The following is an 18,722-nucleotide window of genomic DNA, read 5'->3' as shown; positions in this document are numbered from 1 at the left end:
CCTCAGCCAATAAAGAAAAACTTTATTAATCAAGTTTAATCACTTAGAAAAATAACAGCAATACAGAACTCTAATGGTGTGTGGGGTTTTGAAATGGATCCAGACAGTCAATTTTATATACTTTGTGCCTAGACTACGTGGCAAGCATTATTCACAATCATAATGCACATCACCTTTAATATACAACATTCTGCAAGTGTAACTGTAAATTTCATAGGATTAAGCAATATTCAACAAATTGTTGTGAAAGGAGAATTTAAACAGTATGCCTATGAAGCTCCATCTTACAAATCTCAATGTTCCAATAGGCTGTTTACCATAACAAATTTTTTTCAGATGTAATTTTAAATATACAATCTCCGTTACAGCAGCCAGATCTTCAAATAGTGACTTATACCAATGACTGATGTGCATCATTTCTGACCAGAGTGAATCAACAGTTAATTTCACAAGGTATCCAGCACTGGAATGTCACATATTGATTGAAATGACAAGTTACCAGTCCAAATCTACCACAGACAAGTTAATATTTGAGATAAGGCAACTAAAAATTGGTATAGCTAGATTTAAAAGATAGAGCACGTGTCAGAATATGCCCACATCAATACTAAAGTCAAAGTCAACCTGAATGCTCAATAGCATTACCAGCTTTAGCAGGTCAAATGTACAGAATACCTGCAGTCAGCCAGACTGACCACTGAAAAGCAGCAATGCATGTACAATTAACATGGCCAAAATATGCTAATCACCAAAAAAAAACAGTGATTCAATTTGCTTATGACCAAAAGATCTGGGTACTCCACAACTCAAACAGAAAATGCTTTCACATTATCCATTAAGCACCCAGAAGCATTTCTTTCAGCAGTCAAAATCCATTAAAATATATATATTTTTAAAATCACCCATTTTAAGGGGCATGGGGAAGTTGAGAAATATTCAGTGTACTTTTGTATTTTCTATAGTAATAACTGCACATGGAATTTGCAAAGAGACTCGTGCAACAATTTTTTTTTTTAAACAGCTGTTGAACTTTTTAATGAAGCCGCAGAAGCTCATTTCAATGTCATTCAAACTTTGCAACTCGTGTACTTACTCTCACTGTGGAATGCTATTTCAAGCTACTTTCAGCAGAACTTCAGGAAGCCACACTAAACGGAGCGACTCAGGTTTTTATTGCAGTATCACCATAGTATAAACAGAACAAAAGCTATGCACTGTACATTTTTGTTTTGCATGCTCTTCAGGATCTCGTTCACATCATTACATTCACCTTGACAAAAGTAAAAATTAAGCAAAAAGTCACCCTAACATGAAATTTACTTCCTGACTCGGCTATATCCACTGAAAAACTAATACAATACCGAAATATTGCCGTAATGTTGTTGCAAACAACATTATAAATACGGAATTACAAATTTAAAACATTTTTAAAAAATATTTGTTGTAGTAAACAGAAAACCAGATGGGTCATCTACTTCAATATGGTCTCTCCCGACGGTCCTGGCGACGATCACCCCTAAAGAGAAGAAAGCCCATTAGCAATTCACATAAAAGAGCAACAAATCATAGTGTAACAATGTAAAATGGAATCAGGCTCTTCGACCAAAGCTAACCAGTTATCATCAGTTCACACTACTTCTGTTATCCGACTATCTCCTTCAACTCCCTACGCACCAGGGGCAAATGAGAGACCAATTAACTCCACACAAACGGCAACCGAGGTCTGAATTGAATCCGGGTCTCTGGCGCTGTGAGGCAGCAGCTCTACCAGCTACGCCACTGTGCTGCCTCAGTGGAGCTACAGTGGCGTGTTTCTAGAAGACATCCAAGAAACAGGGCAGCCTAAAAAAACGCGGGTTCCACAATCATATAAAAATGTTCTTGTAGAAGTGTTGAGATACCAGTTAACTTACTTCCTATCCATTTTTCCTGGTCCACCACGTCCACCTCTGAAACCCATAAGTTCGCCCATTGGGGGACCTCCAATCATTCCTCCTCTTCCACCTCTGAAGCCACCCCGATCACCACCACGTCCTCCTCGGAAGCCACCACGATCCCCTCCGCGGGTTCCTCTGAAACCCCCGCGATCCATACCACGGCCACCACGCATCATGGGACCACCTCTACCACGGTCACCTACAAATGCAACATAGTTAGGTTCAACCATTATACTAAAAATGAACAGAAACTCTCCACCCTGTGCATTACAGACCCAAGAGAACTTATAATTAACAATAATTAACTCACCAGGGGGGAATGGTGGTGGGAGAGGGCCATCCGGCTTTGGAGCCTTACATTGGTTACATTCAGTTCGCCAGGCAAAGTTAGAATTTCCACATGTTCTATAAATAAAAACATACATTACATCCAGACAATTGCACCATCAGACCAATAAAATCTCTGAATAAAATGCTGAAACCAAGCATAACATACGGGTTAGGACATCTCCAGTCACCGGCTCTCTGCTGTGTATTTCCTCCGGAAGGCCCACCGCGTCCGCGTGGCCCACCTCGCCCACCAAATCCTCCCCCGCCACGGCTCATCGGACCTGCAATGGAAGCCACAGGAACAGGACATGTCAGCCAACAGGGCAATGGAAAAATTCCCACTAGTCTCTATAATTAGCTCAAAGCACACATCACCACTAAAAGTCACCTGATTAAATTTCATGCTACAGAAAAGAACCAATAATGCTGTAACTTTGACTTAATTACACAGAATAACCCAATTTAAGTAGTTTAAATATTTATTCACATGAACCAAAATCTCAAAATTAAAAAGCTACAATTTAGGCTGTAGGTATTTGATACAAGATCTCAGCACATGCTGGCTCTAGTGATTTGCTTAGAACCGTTTGAAGACAATATTTCATCATGCAAACACAGGTTATTTGACATGGAGGACTATTGTTTAGTTTGCTTGAAAGGTAACGTAAAGCTGGAAGACAGCACAACATTGGGGGGGGGGGGGGAAGGTGCATCCAATCCTATTTTACAATATAACAATGTGATGTTCTTCCGAAAACGCAATCATTGTAAAATATTGATCAATGGGATCAGATACAATTTTGGAAAGCAGAATGAATACCTCAATTGACAGCTTCAGCATTAAGAATAATTCAAATAACATTAGAGGCCAAATATTTATTGAGGAGACTGTATGGAGGACTACAATCCAGATCAGCACCCCAGCTCAAATACTGCAAAAACAGTAAAGGACTACTTGACCTAATTTATCATTAAAGCAAACCGAAGTACGTGTCCATGCCCCATGACAAAAAGCAAAAAATAATATTACCTGGTCTGTAGTGAAGGTTCTCACCTCCTCGACCAGGAGGTCCACCGCCTCTGCCGTCACGGAGGGAAGAGTTTCCTCGCATATTGTTGAAGGACAATGGTGGTGGTGGCTGCTGGAGCTGGGGCTGAGGTGGCTGCTTTTTTTTGGCCATAGTAACCTTGATTGGGTTTGTGTCAAACTCCTTTCCTAAAAAGGAATAGAAATTATTAATGCAGCACAATTGAAAAAATATCATTGTGCATTATAAAGAGCATAATACCTACCATCAAACCATTCCAGAGCAGCCTTAGCAGCGGGAGGGTCATCATATGACACTCTGGCTTCACCTTTGGGTTTCCCAGTCTCTTTGTCAATGAATATGTTGATCATAGGCTGCCCAGTTCGTTTGTTGATCTACCCATGTAGAATAGTGAAGTTATTATCAAACTTAAAAAAAAACCCATAAAATCATTCCGTCAATAATACACATCAACACAAACCTTTATAGCACCAGTTTGCTTAAAGAAATCCAAAAGCCTTTCTGGAGTTATATTTTCCCCCAAACCTTGCACATATATGGTATCATTCTCCACATCTTCCTGCGGGGCTGAAGTTGTAGTCGGAGTTGGGGTTGGGGTAGGAGCGGGAGCAGGAGCAGGAGGTGGGGGTGGTGGTTCAGCTGCAGTAACTGCAAAAAAAAAAAAAAAAAAAATCAAAATAAAACATTAATGAATTTCTCACCAAAGGAGAATAACTGCCCAGCAAGAAAGGTCTAACAATTTTAAATTCCATAAATTGAATGTATGTGGAGAACAGAAAGGAACAGCAGCAGTAGGATACTAATTTCCTGGAGTGCATGTCAGGATTCAAGATGGCTGATCTTTACTGTTCTCGTGACATATCTACATGTCAGCGATTTTGGCTGCAGTCTCTTTATAGCAAATATACCACATTTTTCAGACAATGATACCAAAATAGTAAACAAAATCCTTGCTATGGCATGTCAGTCCCAAATAATTGAGGGAAATAACATTCTTACACAGAAATTTCTGGAAACAAAGGTCAATATATCATTTGCATTTTGATTTGTTACCAATCGGCAATTTCCATACAAAAAGAACCTTAAACTTAAGTGCAAAGGTTATGGCCAAGATAAGCAAAGTTCTCGACATGTAAAAAAATTCTAAAACATTTACATAATATAGTAAGGAGATGACTACAGTTAGTGACTGAGCCTCAAGGTAGGAAAATGAATGAAATAACCCTAAAATTGGTTTGATTTTTCCAAATCTTCCTTGGCAAACCGATTACTCGATGCAAGCAAATCAAAGCAAGTTGGCTGCAAGGAATAGGATGTTCTAGAGACAACTTCAAAATGGCTTGTGACAATTTTCCCATATCCACAGGCTTCCTCAATTGCCACGAGCAAGGTAAAGAACGTATTAAAGCATGCTATTTAGTTGGGACGCACCAAGACACATGCATTACAAGGACATTGTAGAAAAAAATAATCATTACCTGGTTCAGGCTCCTGAGTTTCTTCTACTGCTGTTACTGAATCGAGAAGAAAAAAAAGAACAACATTATTTTGCATTCCACTGAACCACTACCTTTAAACATCTAGATCTATAATTCCAGCACCTTTTTTTTTGGTAATTCATTCAACTGAGATGCACTGCAAATGCAAGACCACACCATGTGAAAATCTTCAGTGTAAAATTTAAAATTACAATTTTACTTTTAAAAAAAATCCCCCATTTAATTTTTAATAAACCATTTTGTGTTTTACCACTTTGAGTGGTTATTCACTTTCTATAGTCATAACCAGCATGATTCTGAAACCCATTTTAACGCAAAACCCTCACTTAAGCGTTTACTCACTTTTATGCGTTAAGACACCACCAGCATCAGGTAAATTGAAACCCATTTTATTGAAAAACCCATCACTCAAGTGATTATTCACTTTATACATCCATATTCACCACTGTATCAGGTAATCTGAAACCCATTTTAACTCAAGCCCACTTTATTGCCAGCAGTTGACACAAGTGCTGAATTTTGTAAACGGGTAAATTTTACTATGCAAAAAAGATTTCCCCGAATCACAGACTGCAAACACAATGTATTTGACTAACCATTTTAATACTAAAAACTTACCACCAGGCTTACTGAAGCCACCCCGGTCGACACCGCTGCAGGGACAAATATGAAGAAATGAAGCATCCCTTGTGCCAGTACCAGCTGAGCCTAAGGCTCAATGATGAAACTCGTGCCTCTTTTAAAGCACTGGCTGAGGCCTCTGAAGTTTCACCAGTTTTCATCTGCGAGTTTGCCTTTCTTCATAGAAGTTCTCCTAAAGCTTTATTTAGTACACCCTCAAAAACCATATACACCTTCACTGTTTGACTTGCCAGTAACAGGATCTCAAGAGCTAAAGTTGGTGCATGCAGTTATAACAGAACTGATAAGCAACCATTACATTAGTTTTACATTATTCTTTTACGTTCCAAATAAATTACATATTACTGTAAATAATAAATACCATGTTTACATTACAAGTGTACAATACCATGCTTTTATGTATTACTCCACTTGCATACACCATACACATTTTTTTGTCCATACATATGTAGAAAACGTGTCTAGTCCCACTTTTCAATATGCTGTCGGCTCAGTCAAAATAGTTTAAAGTATTGAAGTGTAAACAAGGCTCTCACTTTGTAACCTGTAGCATATAAATGCGACAAAGCATGTTAACATAGTTTCCAAATTCAAGCATTTAAAAATAAATACTGTATTGGCATTATTAAATCTACATTCTAATACTTACCTGCAAACAAGGGAGTGAAAGCAGTATCGTACTGCTTAGGCTCTGTACAGTTAAATTCTTCCACAGAAGAACAAATGTAACAAAAGTTGCAAACTCCTCACTGCCTTACTAAGCGTTTACTACTACAATCACCATTTTCCAGCCCATCATTAAAAAAAAAATCTATATTTACTACCCCATTCTCTAAATGAAATAATTACATTCAACCCAGGTAAAATGTGGAAGAATCCCTTTCCACCCAAGCAGAGATTTACGTTCTTAATAATTCTATGGTCATTAAAAAGTTAGTCAATACAGTACTCAACCTTTCTACTCGGATGTTTTTATATTGTCATTTCATCCCATAATTTAAACGGCCAAACCTAACTTTGAAAAGCAGACTAAAAGTTACATCTAAGCTGAAGATCCAGATTTGGGGTTTGGTGATGAGGTAATCAACCAGTTAGTTATCAGGAGGACTGAAAAGATTTTAGTCAAAATGTGATACCATTTATGGGCATTCTTTGCGAGGTGCTCAGAATGCAGCACTTACGATAAACTAATGTACCAAATACATATGCACTAATTGACTCATGCCGGCACAGCTGTTTGAACTTCAATGTTCAATTGCAAAAGTGGTAAAGCCCAATTACAGCATCTCATTGAAAATAGCATTTTACTTTGGGACACAAATGCGGGGTTAGTTAGACCTTGTCCACAAGGTAGTAAGCAAATGAATGGATCATCAATAACTCCTGTGCATCTCAACACCAGACAAACTCCCTGTGATCAAGTTACCATTAAAATGGCACATATTTTCCACCCACTGCATGATTATAATATAACGCAAGGTTTCAGACTCCCAGCTTAAGGGTTTCAGACTTGCATTTAGTTCAATGTTTAAAATAGTAGAAACAGGCAACTGTATAATGATTGAACTATCAAGCATTCAACAATTCAAATCACAGATTGAGCGATATGGGTCCGGTACGAGATGCCAGTAAAGGATGGTTTTAATACAGCAATTTGTAAAAGTTTAGTAAAGGTGTCATTTTGAATCCTAGCTGGACCCACCTAGGAGCATTAGACCGGCTCCAAACTCAAAACTATTTGAGTTATCAAATGATAACAGATGATTTATGAATGGAGAGAAGTAACAGTTTTACCCTATTCAAGGCAAAATCAATGGATCATATTGGTATACAGATCCACAAGTGCTGTGGACGTCACTATAAAGTTACATGCAGGGCAAACCGTTCAACCACGAAATGCTTTTGCACCAGAGCCTATTCCACTCCATAAATGACATCCATATTTCCCTCCCATGATTTATAAAGAAATCTCCAACTGATTTCCCACCCCACCACAGGGTGAAGGCAAAATTCAGCAGCTTGCAGTTCAACCAGACATCTATCCGTTTACCCATGTGTTATTTCAAAAACAGCCCAGTAGCTTATTTAATATCACAAGTTACCAATACTTTCAATCTGGACTGTTTTAGATTCAGTACAGTTGTCAACACGGGAAACCACATGCCCATCATTTTGAAGTATTGTATTTAACAAGTGATTTAGTTTATTACACCCTTACTGGGAAGGACATCAAAACACATCCATTTATGTGTCTTTATCACAACTGAACAAATTTGAGGGGTTGCAGGCATTTTCAGATCCAAGTTTGGATCTACTTTGTTTTTCTACCTTTGTACACAGAAAAACAGGATACTTACCTTTATCAGTTTTGAATGCTGTATTGGCAGCTTGTGGATTCCCAATACCATTTGATAGCATTTTAGCAATTACAAATGAAACACAAAAATGTGTATGGTGGGATATAGAATAGATTTGAGACTATTACCCAATCCACTCAAGTGCCAAAACTGCATTTAATGAGGATGCTAAAGTCACTAGACTATAACACACTAATGACCACCAAATAGCATTAAGTTGCCAGGGTCAGTGGAATCAGAGAATGAGTACCCATCAATTTGTAAATGCGGAACCTCAAATCTCAGCAAGGGCTCTGAAGCAAAACACTTTTTCTAACAATACGAGCAGCATCCATAAGATTCTCTATTTCAGAAAGGGGGATGATCGACATTCTGTTATGGGATCAGCTGCTCTCCGATGCAGCATCCAAGTGGCTACCCTTCATTCAATCAGCAAAGTTCAGGGGCACAGTCTGATTGGTCCTAGATATTTACAGCTCATAGTAACAGTGAGGATGGCTAATGAAACTAACCCCAGCCCAACATTCTCTCCCTATACCCCAAGTAATTCAAGGCCAGCTATACCTTTTTTTTTTTTTTTTTTTTTTTTTTTTAAATAAATGGCACAACAGCACACAATAGGGAGCAAACTTCCAACCCATAAGCATTTTAGAAATAGCCCTCACGCACAAATCGTCATCTACTTAAATCAAATTTAGCATTGGCAATCACTGCCAGGCATTGCTTTTGGTGCATTTTTGCCCATTTGAAATTAAAGTGATTCTTCGTGAATCAGTCTTTTTTTTGTTTATATAAACAAAATGCAATGAAAGGCAACATGTTTAAAAACTCTTACTGGCAAGTTCAAATTGAAAGACAATATAGTAAAGGAATCCCCATTTTCCACTGACCCTGCCTATTACAAGGCATATCCCGATAATGCTTTCAGCTCCCTTGTTGATTACTATACAAGTACAATGGAGTCTTAAAACGCAATGACTATAGGGTTTCCATTGCCAACATTAAGGAAAACACACAAATTACTTAAGTTCAACTAAATTGGTTATTATTCATAACATTAAATAATATAAAGGCCATAGCACCCTGGCAAATGGAAACCCCATTAACTTAAAATATCAAAACTTCCAGATGTTGAAGTGAAACCTTTATCATATTCTCCTAAATTAAGTGCAGCAATTATATTTCTGCTTTGGGGGGGTGTTAGCAACAAAAACAAAACTGTCCACATGGAGTCCAACTTTCAAAAATTGCTACATCCAATATCAATTGAAACATGGCATATGCATAATGCAAAGCCTATGCTAGCTTAAACTAAATACATTTACTACCACATGTTTGTACCTCAGGCTCCAAATAATGACAAGACCAATTTATAAACTGCACCACAATGGCAATTTAAAGAAATGTTTTAAGAAAACCACCCTAATGAAACAACGTTTCCTTCCCAAATTATTAATAAGATTGTGTAGTGATCTTTGAAAGATACTCCGCATATAAACATTATAAACATTTATGTTCTCACCTATCTTGAAAAACATTTAAAGAGAAACGGAAGGACAATTTAACACAACGTATCTGAGGATTAAAGGTTTCACATAGAAAGGCAATGTCATATTCTGTGGAGCAAATGCTGTTTAAAGTTAACCTCCCTCAAATTCACATCTTGCGCATGATCACCACAAACTTCTTGGAACACCAATTGGAGTTGGATTTAAAAGGTTTTAACCAAATCCCATTCCAAACTATAAATTTTATAAATTTGGAAAAATGGAGCATACTCGAAAGGAAATTAAAGTTACACCCAGTTTTATCCGAATACTTACATTACTTCAGACATGGTACAGAGATTACGATTATATGCAAGTTATACCACAGAAATTGGACATTGCCTTTGGAAAATTAGCAGGGCTGAAAACAAATAATTTTGCATTAAAGTTCAGGATGATGGTTTTTCTTTAAAAAAATAAAATAAAATGGGCCATGGATTTATGGATTTAAAAATAAAGATCGTATCCATTTAGATATTGAATTTAAAAGCAAACTTTACATTGGGCATCTGGCTCCTCGTAACCCCAATACAGGCATTTGGGAGTATCCAGTTAAACCCAAAGGGTTATTTTTTGTTAAAAATCAGCCTAACATTTTCAGCCCTGTACTGGTAACTTATTCTGGGGTGATTTTTTGTATTAATCTCTCTAAAAGGAAGCAGTCATCTTACCCCATGGCACCACGTCCACTCCGACCACCTCTACTGTAACTACTTCCTCGGCTTCCTTGATCATAGCTTCCACGACTTCTGCTCCGGGTGTCAGAGCTACTGGTCGAGGTTCCATAGCTACTCTGGTCTTGTCCATACCCACTCATGTTATTAGTGGATGGTTGCTCCTGTCTATAGGAACCTAAGCGACATTTAATTAATTAGTTAGGATTATTCCGAGTCATGACAATTAGAACATTTAGAAGTGAACATCAACTATCAACAGGTGATAGAGATAGCCAATTGACATGATCATAGCCATTCCATTGTAAACAACCCAAATTCTAGCCATCATTTACTCCTTTGCTTCAGTTTTTTTTTTTGTTGCTTTTTCCAGTCTGCTATGCAAATTCAAGCTGACTATTTGGCCATGTCATTAGGCCCAACTTACTGAAATACAAAAGTAGAACTTACTGTACTGGCTTTGTTTGCTATAGTCTGTTTGCTGTCCATAGCTAGACTGCTGACCAAACCCTGTAGGCGGTTGCTGCTGGCTGTATCCTCCAGTTGGGGGTGGTGGTGGTGCATAGCTACTCCCTTGTCCATAACTTGCCTGCTGGCTGTAGGAACTCTGATCATATGCAGTTGGTTGAGTGGTGCTACTGTAACTATTAAAAGAAGTTGATGGCAAGTGGTTTGATAACCAAAGGTCACAAGTCACAAGATTAGTTTTAAAGTACTTCCTGAAATCTATTATAGTAAACAAAATTCTGGTTTTAAAGGCACCAATTGGTTTCTTGTATATTTTCTACTAAAAAAGTGACATTTTCTCTCCAGTGTTAAACAAATGACACAATGGTGGAAACTAATCTGACATCAGATCTTAGTATCTTCTCCCACCCCACCCATTATGATGTAGAAAACCCTTGGATCAGATCAGTCACAAAACAATTACCTCGTGGGAGGAAAAGATGGGGGAGCAGTGGGAGGCTGAAGAGGATAAGATCCATGAACACTCATTTGAGGGTATCCATAACTTGTCTGGCTGTATCCCACATTGGATTGAGCATACCCAGTACTTGGCTGGCTGTAATCATCTTGCTTGGTCGTATCCTGTGCTCTGAAATTTAAGTCAGCAATTAGGAAAGTCTGCTTTACTTTAAAGTTAACATTTACTTGGGTTGGACAACAGGGTGTGGTGGGAAAATACAAGGGAGGCAAAGCAAAATGGTATACACTGGAGGAAGCATAAAAGACAAAACATGGAACGTGATGTACAGTATGGTTGTAGATTTTAATAGAACATTTTTTTTAATCCAATTGAATGTTGTATATTTAACAAAGCAGCAGTTAAAAATACATTATAGATCTAGCCCAGGTTGCTAAAGCTTCTGAAAATGACGAATCACAATTCTCAATTGTGGGTTAACATGCATGGCAGTTTTCTTACTATGTTCTCAAGTTCAAGGAAGGCGTGTGATTGAAAATATATTTTGAATACTTACCAATGTATCTTAACAAAAATGACAAAAATCAGTCAATTTTGTTTGACCTCTCAAAAATATAGCCTAAATAGGTTATCTGGGCCATGAGCCATTTACAAACAATGCAATACTCATTAATCAAATTTGAATTCAGCATAGTTGAACAAACGATAAACATTTAAAAGATGTCAAACACGTAGGCACATCAGCTGGACGGACCCATGTGAAAATCTACATTTTTAAATAAAAACACCCTTCTCACCCATTCCATTCACATAAACTACATACATATATTTATACCTGGTAGGTGCAACAGACGTGGCTGTGTGCTGCCCATATGCAGCATAGGTGGGTTGTTGACCATAGGTTGGTTGCTGACCGTATGTAGCTTGAGCCGTACCAGTGCTGTCATACCCAGTTGTACTGTAAGCCTGCACAGGTTGGCTGTAAGCCTGAGGTGCAATGGGTGCACTATAACCTAAACAAAAAGAAGAGTGTCCTGAAACACCTACTATAGTTTTATATTCACATGTAATGCAACATAACCCTATTCATTCAGGTACACTGGAAAGAGCACTGTACCTGTCAATTGAGTCATTGACAGGGGAGAACATTTACACAATGTCTTTGGGTATGAATTCGGTCATGTGCTTTGGAGGCCCGAAGAAAAATAAATGCTTCTATTCCACATAATGTTAAGACTATGGGGAAATGGAGAGGATTAGTGAGGGGATGCTGCAGGACACAAAGACCCAGTAAACTCATCTCAAATGCACATTAGCATCACATCTGCTTCACTGTGGATAGAGCAGGAAAAGTGAACATTTAATGAAATATTTATTCAAGAGTGTGACATTACACTTTTAATAAAAGCCGAATTTACAAGACCTAAGAGGTGAGAAGGATCTCCCAATCCACTTTAAACAAACCGCTATTCTTTCTCCAAATCCAACGTGAATTCAAAAACATTGCCATATTCATCATAAATTCACCAAACTTGAATCAAGGTTGCAACTAGAATTTAGTTTACATAATGGACCACATCAAGTCTTGCCAATTCTACTTGCTGAAATGGAGAATTACCGTGGCAAAGTGTGTCATTTCAAACAGTTTTTTTTTGCAATGCTCATGGACCTGCACAAATATATGGTAAAAGACTGTATACATACCATGACCGACTAAAAGTTAGCCAATCAAAGTCCATTGACAACATTGAGTAATCATGACACAAAAAGCTGATTTGACTGGGTTTTAAATGTCTGATGTAAAACAATGCAACAAAACATGAAACATGCGACAATGACCAGGCATTCTAACCTGCACTTGTCCCTTCTACCCAAGAAAGCACAAAAGACAGCAATAAAAAAAGGTTCAGAATTAATCATACAATTTAAATGCAAGTAAAACTCTACAATAAGTCAACCCTTACCAGTCTGAGGTTGCCCATATGCGGTAGCATATGCTGTCTGTCCATATGCTGCAGTTGTTTGCGCTTGAGTGTATGTTGTATCAGTAGGCTGCGTATAGGTTCCATAACTCGGCTGGGCATATGCCTATTCGCAAAATGTATTCATGTTGTAATTGCACAATATGCAAACAGTTTAACGGTAAGGAACATCAAATAATTAGAAATATTCTTAAAACATGCACTGTAAAATTACCATGTGCAGTAACTGTGCTTTAAAAAAAGCCAAATCTTACCTGGGTTGTCTGTCCATACGCTTGGGTAGGCTGAGCTGCATAGGTTCCATACCTGGAGAGATGTAAAGTTAAGGTCATATTGCTTGAAGATACTAGTAACAGCAGAATCCCTTTAAAGTTGCAGATGGGGCAATGTATCTGACAAGATTTGCAATGAGGATTAATTGTGAAGGTCATCCAGTCAATTTGTAATTAGATAGAAAAAAAACAGAAAAGGACAGTTAGCGGTGAGAACAATACACCTCTGCAATACGGAACGGTTGCAGCCTTAGAAAACTGAATTTCCATTATGGACACCGTTGGCAAATGTTCATATTTTTCTCTGTGTTGTAATTCTTTGCAAATTCCATGTGCTCATTGCCATTGCACATCTCAAATTTTGGTGGAAATTTGTCTTTCGTACGGGGAATTTCTACTATCCAACCACTGCAACTGGGGAGCAGGTACACAGAAATAAAGGGCATGGAATATCGATCAGAATATTAGCTATGTTTGAAAACTTGCAACCCAGATTGTTTAGGGGGCCAAGAAGAGCTTTGATAGAAATTTAGAACTATGAGCCATAAATAGGGAAGACAATCAGAATCTCCTAACCAGGGTGATATTTGCAAATACTAAAGGAGCTGCATGGGGCAAGTTTTATTTCTAAACAGTGGTAAGTGCCCAGGTGGTGTTGTCAAGGGTGGCAATGGAAACAGATATAGAAGTGTTTAAGGAGTCTTTTTAAGACAAATGTGCAGGTGAATGGGTCAAAGACACTATTCCTGTCTTCTACTATTCTATGTTTCAATTGTTGCATCCTAATGTCTGGTTTACAGCTAGCCCATGCCCAAAAGCTAATACCCAGTCCTTCATTTTCCGGCTAACAAAAGGCTCAGATGAGTGTCAGAAAAATGCAAGATCATTTTTTTTGTACTTGCAGCTTGTTATAAAATTAATGAAACAGCTATTGCAAGTAGTCTTACTACATAAAGACTGTTTAGTCTGCACATTTAAACAGCCCAGAATATGAGCTGTACCAAGTGATGATCCATAATGTACTCTGCATGTAAAAGTTGTGCAGTTATTCAAACAGCATACTTTTTACATGCAATGTACGAGCTCAAGTGAGCTCTAACCAGATTAATTGTCTTGTTGATCAGGTCCCGGTGGTACCAAGGAGTCCTAATGATAGTGTTAAGATAAGTGATGTTTACGCATAATGCCCCTTATTGTATATATCCTCCAATGTTGCCACGGCTTAGTTAGAATCACTACTTCAGTCCACCTACTACCCCAACAAATGAAGGTATATAAACCAAATAATGCACATTTAGGCTAGCTGTTAGCTTTGTGGCAAAAATGTCAGTGACAGGAAATACAATATCTGCCAGGTAATGCTAGATTAGTTCGTTGATCAAGGAGTCAAGGTGTGCAACTCTTGAAAGCACAAAAACACTGGAGATAAACTCCTTCAAGTGTGACATTTCATTGTTAAACCCTTTTTCTCATGCCGTTTATTACTTTCAATTCTTAAACATTTTACGGCTTGGTTTTCAAACCTCACACTCAAGGATTCAATTGATTTAGAAAACATTTCTGAATGTTTGAAAGAAAATGGACGATGGATTCTTACATTGCAATAAATAGAGCTTGAATCTGAAAGGGTTAAGAGGTCTTGGTGTGTGAGGTTATAGGGGTTAAGATGTATGGTCTCAACATTTATCAATATGGTCATGGCCAACTTTTTTCAGTCATAATGCCTTAAACTTAAAAACTATAATCCAAAAAATTGAAACTGAAATTTAATCTACAATAAGCAGTGAAATGTCTAATAAATTGGAATTTGGCAAGTTTAAAGACTAGAAACAATCCATGCATACCAATGAAACAATTACTTGCAAGCATAAACTGTGCAGTGAGAATTGTACAGGAAGATATACTTACCCTTGCTGAGCTGCAGCTTGAGTATAGGTACTATAATCTAAAAAGAAAAAATGCAAAATGAAGGATACTGAAACCAAATATTTGTAGACATTGAAATGTTGCTTCAATTAGATGCAAATCTTGAAAATATTAAAGAATGTTATTTTCTTTTTCAACCTCTAGAATAGTGGAATACATAGTGTTCTGCTCCAACGTGAAAGTTGTGTTTCAAAGAAATCATACATCATAGAAAATTGTGTGATAAAAACCTGGTAAAAGGGGTTAGAAGTAGACTTTCAGATTTTCAACAATTTATTTTTTGCACGGGATTTATGAACATAGTTTTAATAGCCATGTTTCATTTGGCTCAAGCTAAAATTATAAAAGGGATTACTTTGTTTAATAGTATCAGTGTGTAAATAGAAGTGATTTCTTGACAATTTCAATGGATACCCATGGTGAAACGAGCAAAGAAATGTCTGATTACCATGGGGAGCAACACAAAGCATTTATTTCCCCCAGAATCATTGTGATACAAGAGGACGACCACCAAACTTCCAATAAAGATTAGATGAAAAACAGTAAATGATAGGACTGTCCTGCAGGTGATGCACCAATTGTGGGAAAACATTCAGTGCATCACCACATTTTTGCCTCTCACCACAAATGCTCCCTAACTAGCTAAAACGCACAACCATGGGCTTGTGTGCCAATGTTTAAATTTGTATGTGAAATTTCACAATTAGAGATGTAATTAAATGTCAACCCTTTAAATTCTATACACGCAATTAAAATAAAAATATAAATCACTGCTGAGGAAAGAGAAGTTCCAGTGCCTTACTTCCATCATCAGAGGCAAGAGCCTCCCATAATAACCAATTGTTCTGTAGCCATGGCCAACTTTTTCAATTAAATAATGCAAACTATTCAACCAAACCTAATCCCTTATCTGTAACACACCCAAAATCAAAGTGTCAATTTTCAACACTTCTCCCAACCATCAAATGCCCTCTAGCATTTTGGGATTATTGAGGCACCTTAAATACGAAAATGGTATCACTTTTTATCAGTGTTAACATCAAATTCATGGTGTCCATAAATGTAGGCATTTGAATGTTGCAAGAGAAAAAGCTCAGCAAAAATATATCATTGATGTTGCAATATATGTGCACAGTGCGATAACTGAAGACCCAAATCAATTGTTTCATAAATAAATGTTTTTTTAAATGTTACGTTTGTACTACTTAGCTCTTCCTCCCACATTGAAAGGAAAGGTTATGAAATAGAAAATCAAGTATACAAACTTGCACATATCAGCATCTTCTCCCACATATCTAGGCAATGATATTTTGTATTGTGAGATGCAATTATAGAATGTTTTCCATTTCCTCTGGTTAAAAAAAGTACATGTTGCGTCTTGCCAGGGGAAAAAAAATTAGTTCCTCATAAAGGATCGTTTTTTTTTTAAATTCTACGGTTTCCCCCCACAATTGTGTGTTTTTGTTTGTGCCATCGGCCCCATTTTGAACAACATACTTGAGGACATGGCCAGATTATGTTTTTGGCGATATATTGTATTATTTTAAAACACAGACATATAGGATTAGCAACTACTTGTAAATGTGAATTTATTGTCAATAAATTACAGGCAGCTATTGATCAAATTTAAAATGTTGTTGTTCCAGCTGGCAATATAGGGTCAAAAGTAGGCCACCCCATCATTCAAACATGACTGATCCATCTCTCCCTCCGAACCCCATTCCCCTGCCTTCTCCTCATAACCCCTGACACTCGTACTAATCAAGAATGTACTCTCATATTGTAAATACTAATATTGTACTCATTAGTTGCAATGGCACAATCCCGAAATGGGTATGAATAAGTAGGTGCATCATTTTTAGATTAAAACATTGGCCACAAAAGGAGAGCAAAATGTAACATGGCAACTATTTTTAACATAACAGCAATCAGGTCCTTCCACCACATGTATAGCACATGGGTTTCAACTGAATTATGTATTTCCACAGTAGTTTTACACTCTTACTCAACCACCATTCTATATTAAAATGACCACTATCATGGGCAACAGGCCTAGAAAAATAAAAGTGTTAGGGCTCAATTATGGAGGAGGGGGTTCAAATAAAAGGCTTTCCCTCTACATAAGAGTTCAGACGCAATGCGTGGCAATGCAACTACGGTACTTTTCTTAAAACACACCCAACACGTTTTTTAATTTATTAAAGCAGAGGCTGCATATTAGACAGCAACACATTTTCACCAGGGGTCACAACGACTTCACCCCCAGAACGATAAACACCCGATATACGAACTACAAACACATTCTACCTTCAGGCACAGATTAACCGTTTAACATCTTCCCCCACACAAAAAAAACAAATGTTAATACAACGCAAAATTATTGTACCACCTTTTGTTATATCCCCGCCCTTCCATGAAGGAAAAAATAATGAACTATACGACTCAATTTTGGCAGGTCGCCAGGGATTAGGGAACGTTTTTTAAAAAGTCCGAAATTAAAAAAAAACGATTTATTAAACTTTAGGCAATATTTTTGAAAATATCACTTTCAGTAGTTGAAAACCCGCACCACCTCCAATGTTGGGGCACGGATGTGATTGAGTGCTCTTTGCTTACAATATGTGAATAAAATATTCAGACGTGGTTAAAAATAATGTGAGTGGTTTTGTTCCATGACTGTGATCCGACGGCAGGTTGATGTTCCCTTCCCCCACCCGAGCTAGGCCTTGAAGCCTGACGGGGATTGAGCAAAGAAAGCGCTTCCTCTTCCTCCTCCCCTCCCCCCGGCCGGGCCCAAACGAAAGGCGCCGGCCGGCCGTCGGGGGACGCGAGATGGCGGCTCGGGAGGGAAGAAGGAGAGTAGCTGAGGCCCAGTGGCTCTTGTGGCGCAGTTTTACACGGAGGAGGAAGAGCGGGTGGCGGTGCCCTGACGACGAATGACCTGGAGGAGGGGAGGGAAGGAAGAAGGCCCCAACGGCCGCCCGTTCCCTACCTCCTCCTACAACACGCCATGGCGAGGTGATCCCGACTAGCAGTGCGGCCCATTCGCTCTCTATCACTCACGCACCCACTAAACACAATAAAATTCCCCCCCTCTACTGCACCCCGAACACGGTTAAACCCAACAGCCGGGCGGCGGAGCAGCTCGATGGCGGGCTGGGCGGCGGCGGGTTTGAATCGGCTGCCAACAGTCGGAGATTCGGTCTTACCCGTCGACGCCATCTTCTCCGACCTCTGACTGCCGCAACGCGCCTGCGCCGACCCTCGACGGACTCGACCCGCGGATTTGGCGCCTTGCGCAACTTTCCTTCCACAACACAAAGACGAAAACAAAAAAATCCCTTTTTCCACCTCCCTCTCAGAACACTTCGACCCTGAGCCCTTGAGGCGAGGGATAGAATACCCGTATTTTGGAATAAATTAGAGTTTTTTTCTGGTTAAAGCACCCTCACACACACGCCTACTGATGCGTGGCCAAAGCTTTATGATAATGATGACGCTGAACGCCCGCCTCGCTATATAAGGAGTGGGTGACGTCATTCGGGCACGTGAGCGAGCGTGCCGCGTCACGTAGCAACGCTG

At 38.6% G+C, this 18,722-nt stretch overlaps 1 protein-coding gene across 1 annotated transcript; it reads right to left on the bottom strand.

Annotated features, from left to right (window-relative positions):
* On the bottom strand, positions 1-18,608 carry LOC129709448 (RNA-binding protein EWS-like). Its single transcript, XM_055655852.1, has 17 exons — positions 18,350-18,608; positions 15,123-15,159; positions 13,197-13,248; positions 12,925-13,048; positions 11,796-11,973; positions 10,967-11,131; positions 10,486-10,679; positions 10,033-10,213; positions 5,434-5,468; positions 4,795-4,830; positions 3,777-3,964; positions 3,561-3,690; positions 3,298-3,483; positions 2,434-2,548; positions 2,248-2,342; positions 1,914-2,136; positions 1-1,516 (listed from the first exon to the last, which is right to left on the bottom strand). Exons 1-17 carry the CDS (start codon positions 18,360-18,362, stop codon positions 1,477-1,479), a joined length of 1,992 nt encoding a protein of 663 aa, XP_055511827.1. The 5' UTR covers positions 18,363-18,608; the 3' UTR covers positions 1-1,476.
* Between the last annotated feature and the right edge of the window lie 114 nt (positions 18,609-18,722).

The sequence above is a fragment of the Leucoraja erinacea genome, chromosome 25 (genome assembly GCF_028641065.1).
Source record: "Leucoraja erinacea ecotype New England chromosome 25, Leri_hhj_1, whole genome shotgun sequence".
In the NCBI taxonomy this organism is placed as follows: Eukaryota; Metazoa; Chordata; class Chondrichthyes; order Rajiformes; family Rajidae; genus Leucoraja; species Leucoraja erinaceus.
The sequence above is the reverse complement of the archived record's forward strand: the minus strand, read 5'-3'. Positions and strand labels throughout refer to the sequence as shown.

What these genes read in the sequence shown, in the direction of transcription:
- LOC129709448 (XM_055655852.1), bottom strand. An exon ending in CCATCTTTTCCTCCCACGAG is followed by an intron (nt 10,680 to 10,966) that starts GTAATTGTTTTG and finishes TTCTTTTAATAG; the next exon opens with TTACAGTAGCACCACTCAAC. An exon ending in TAGCAAACAAAGCCAGTACA is followed by an intron (nt 10,214 to 10,485) that starts GTAAGTTCTACT and finishes AATGTCGCTTAG; the next exon opens with GTTCCTATAGACAGGAGCAA.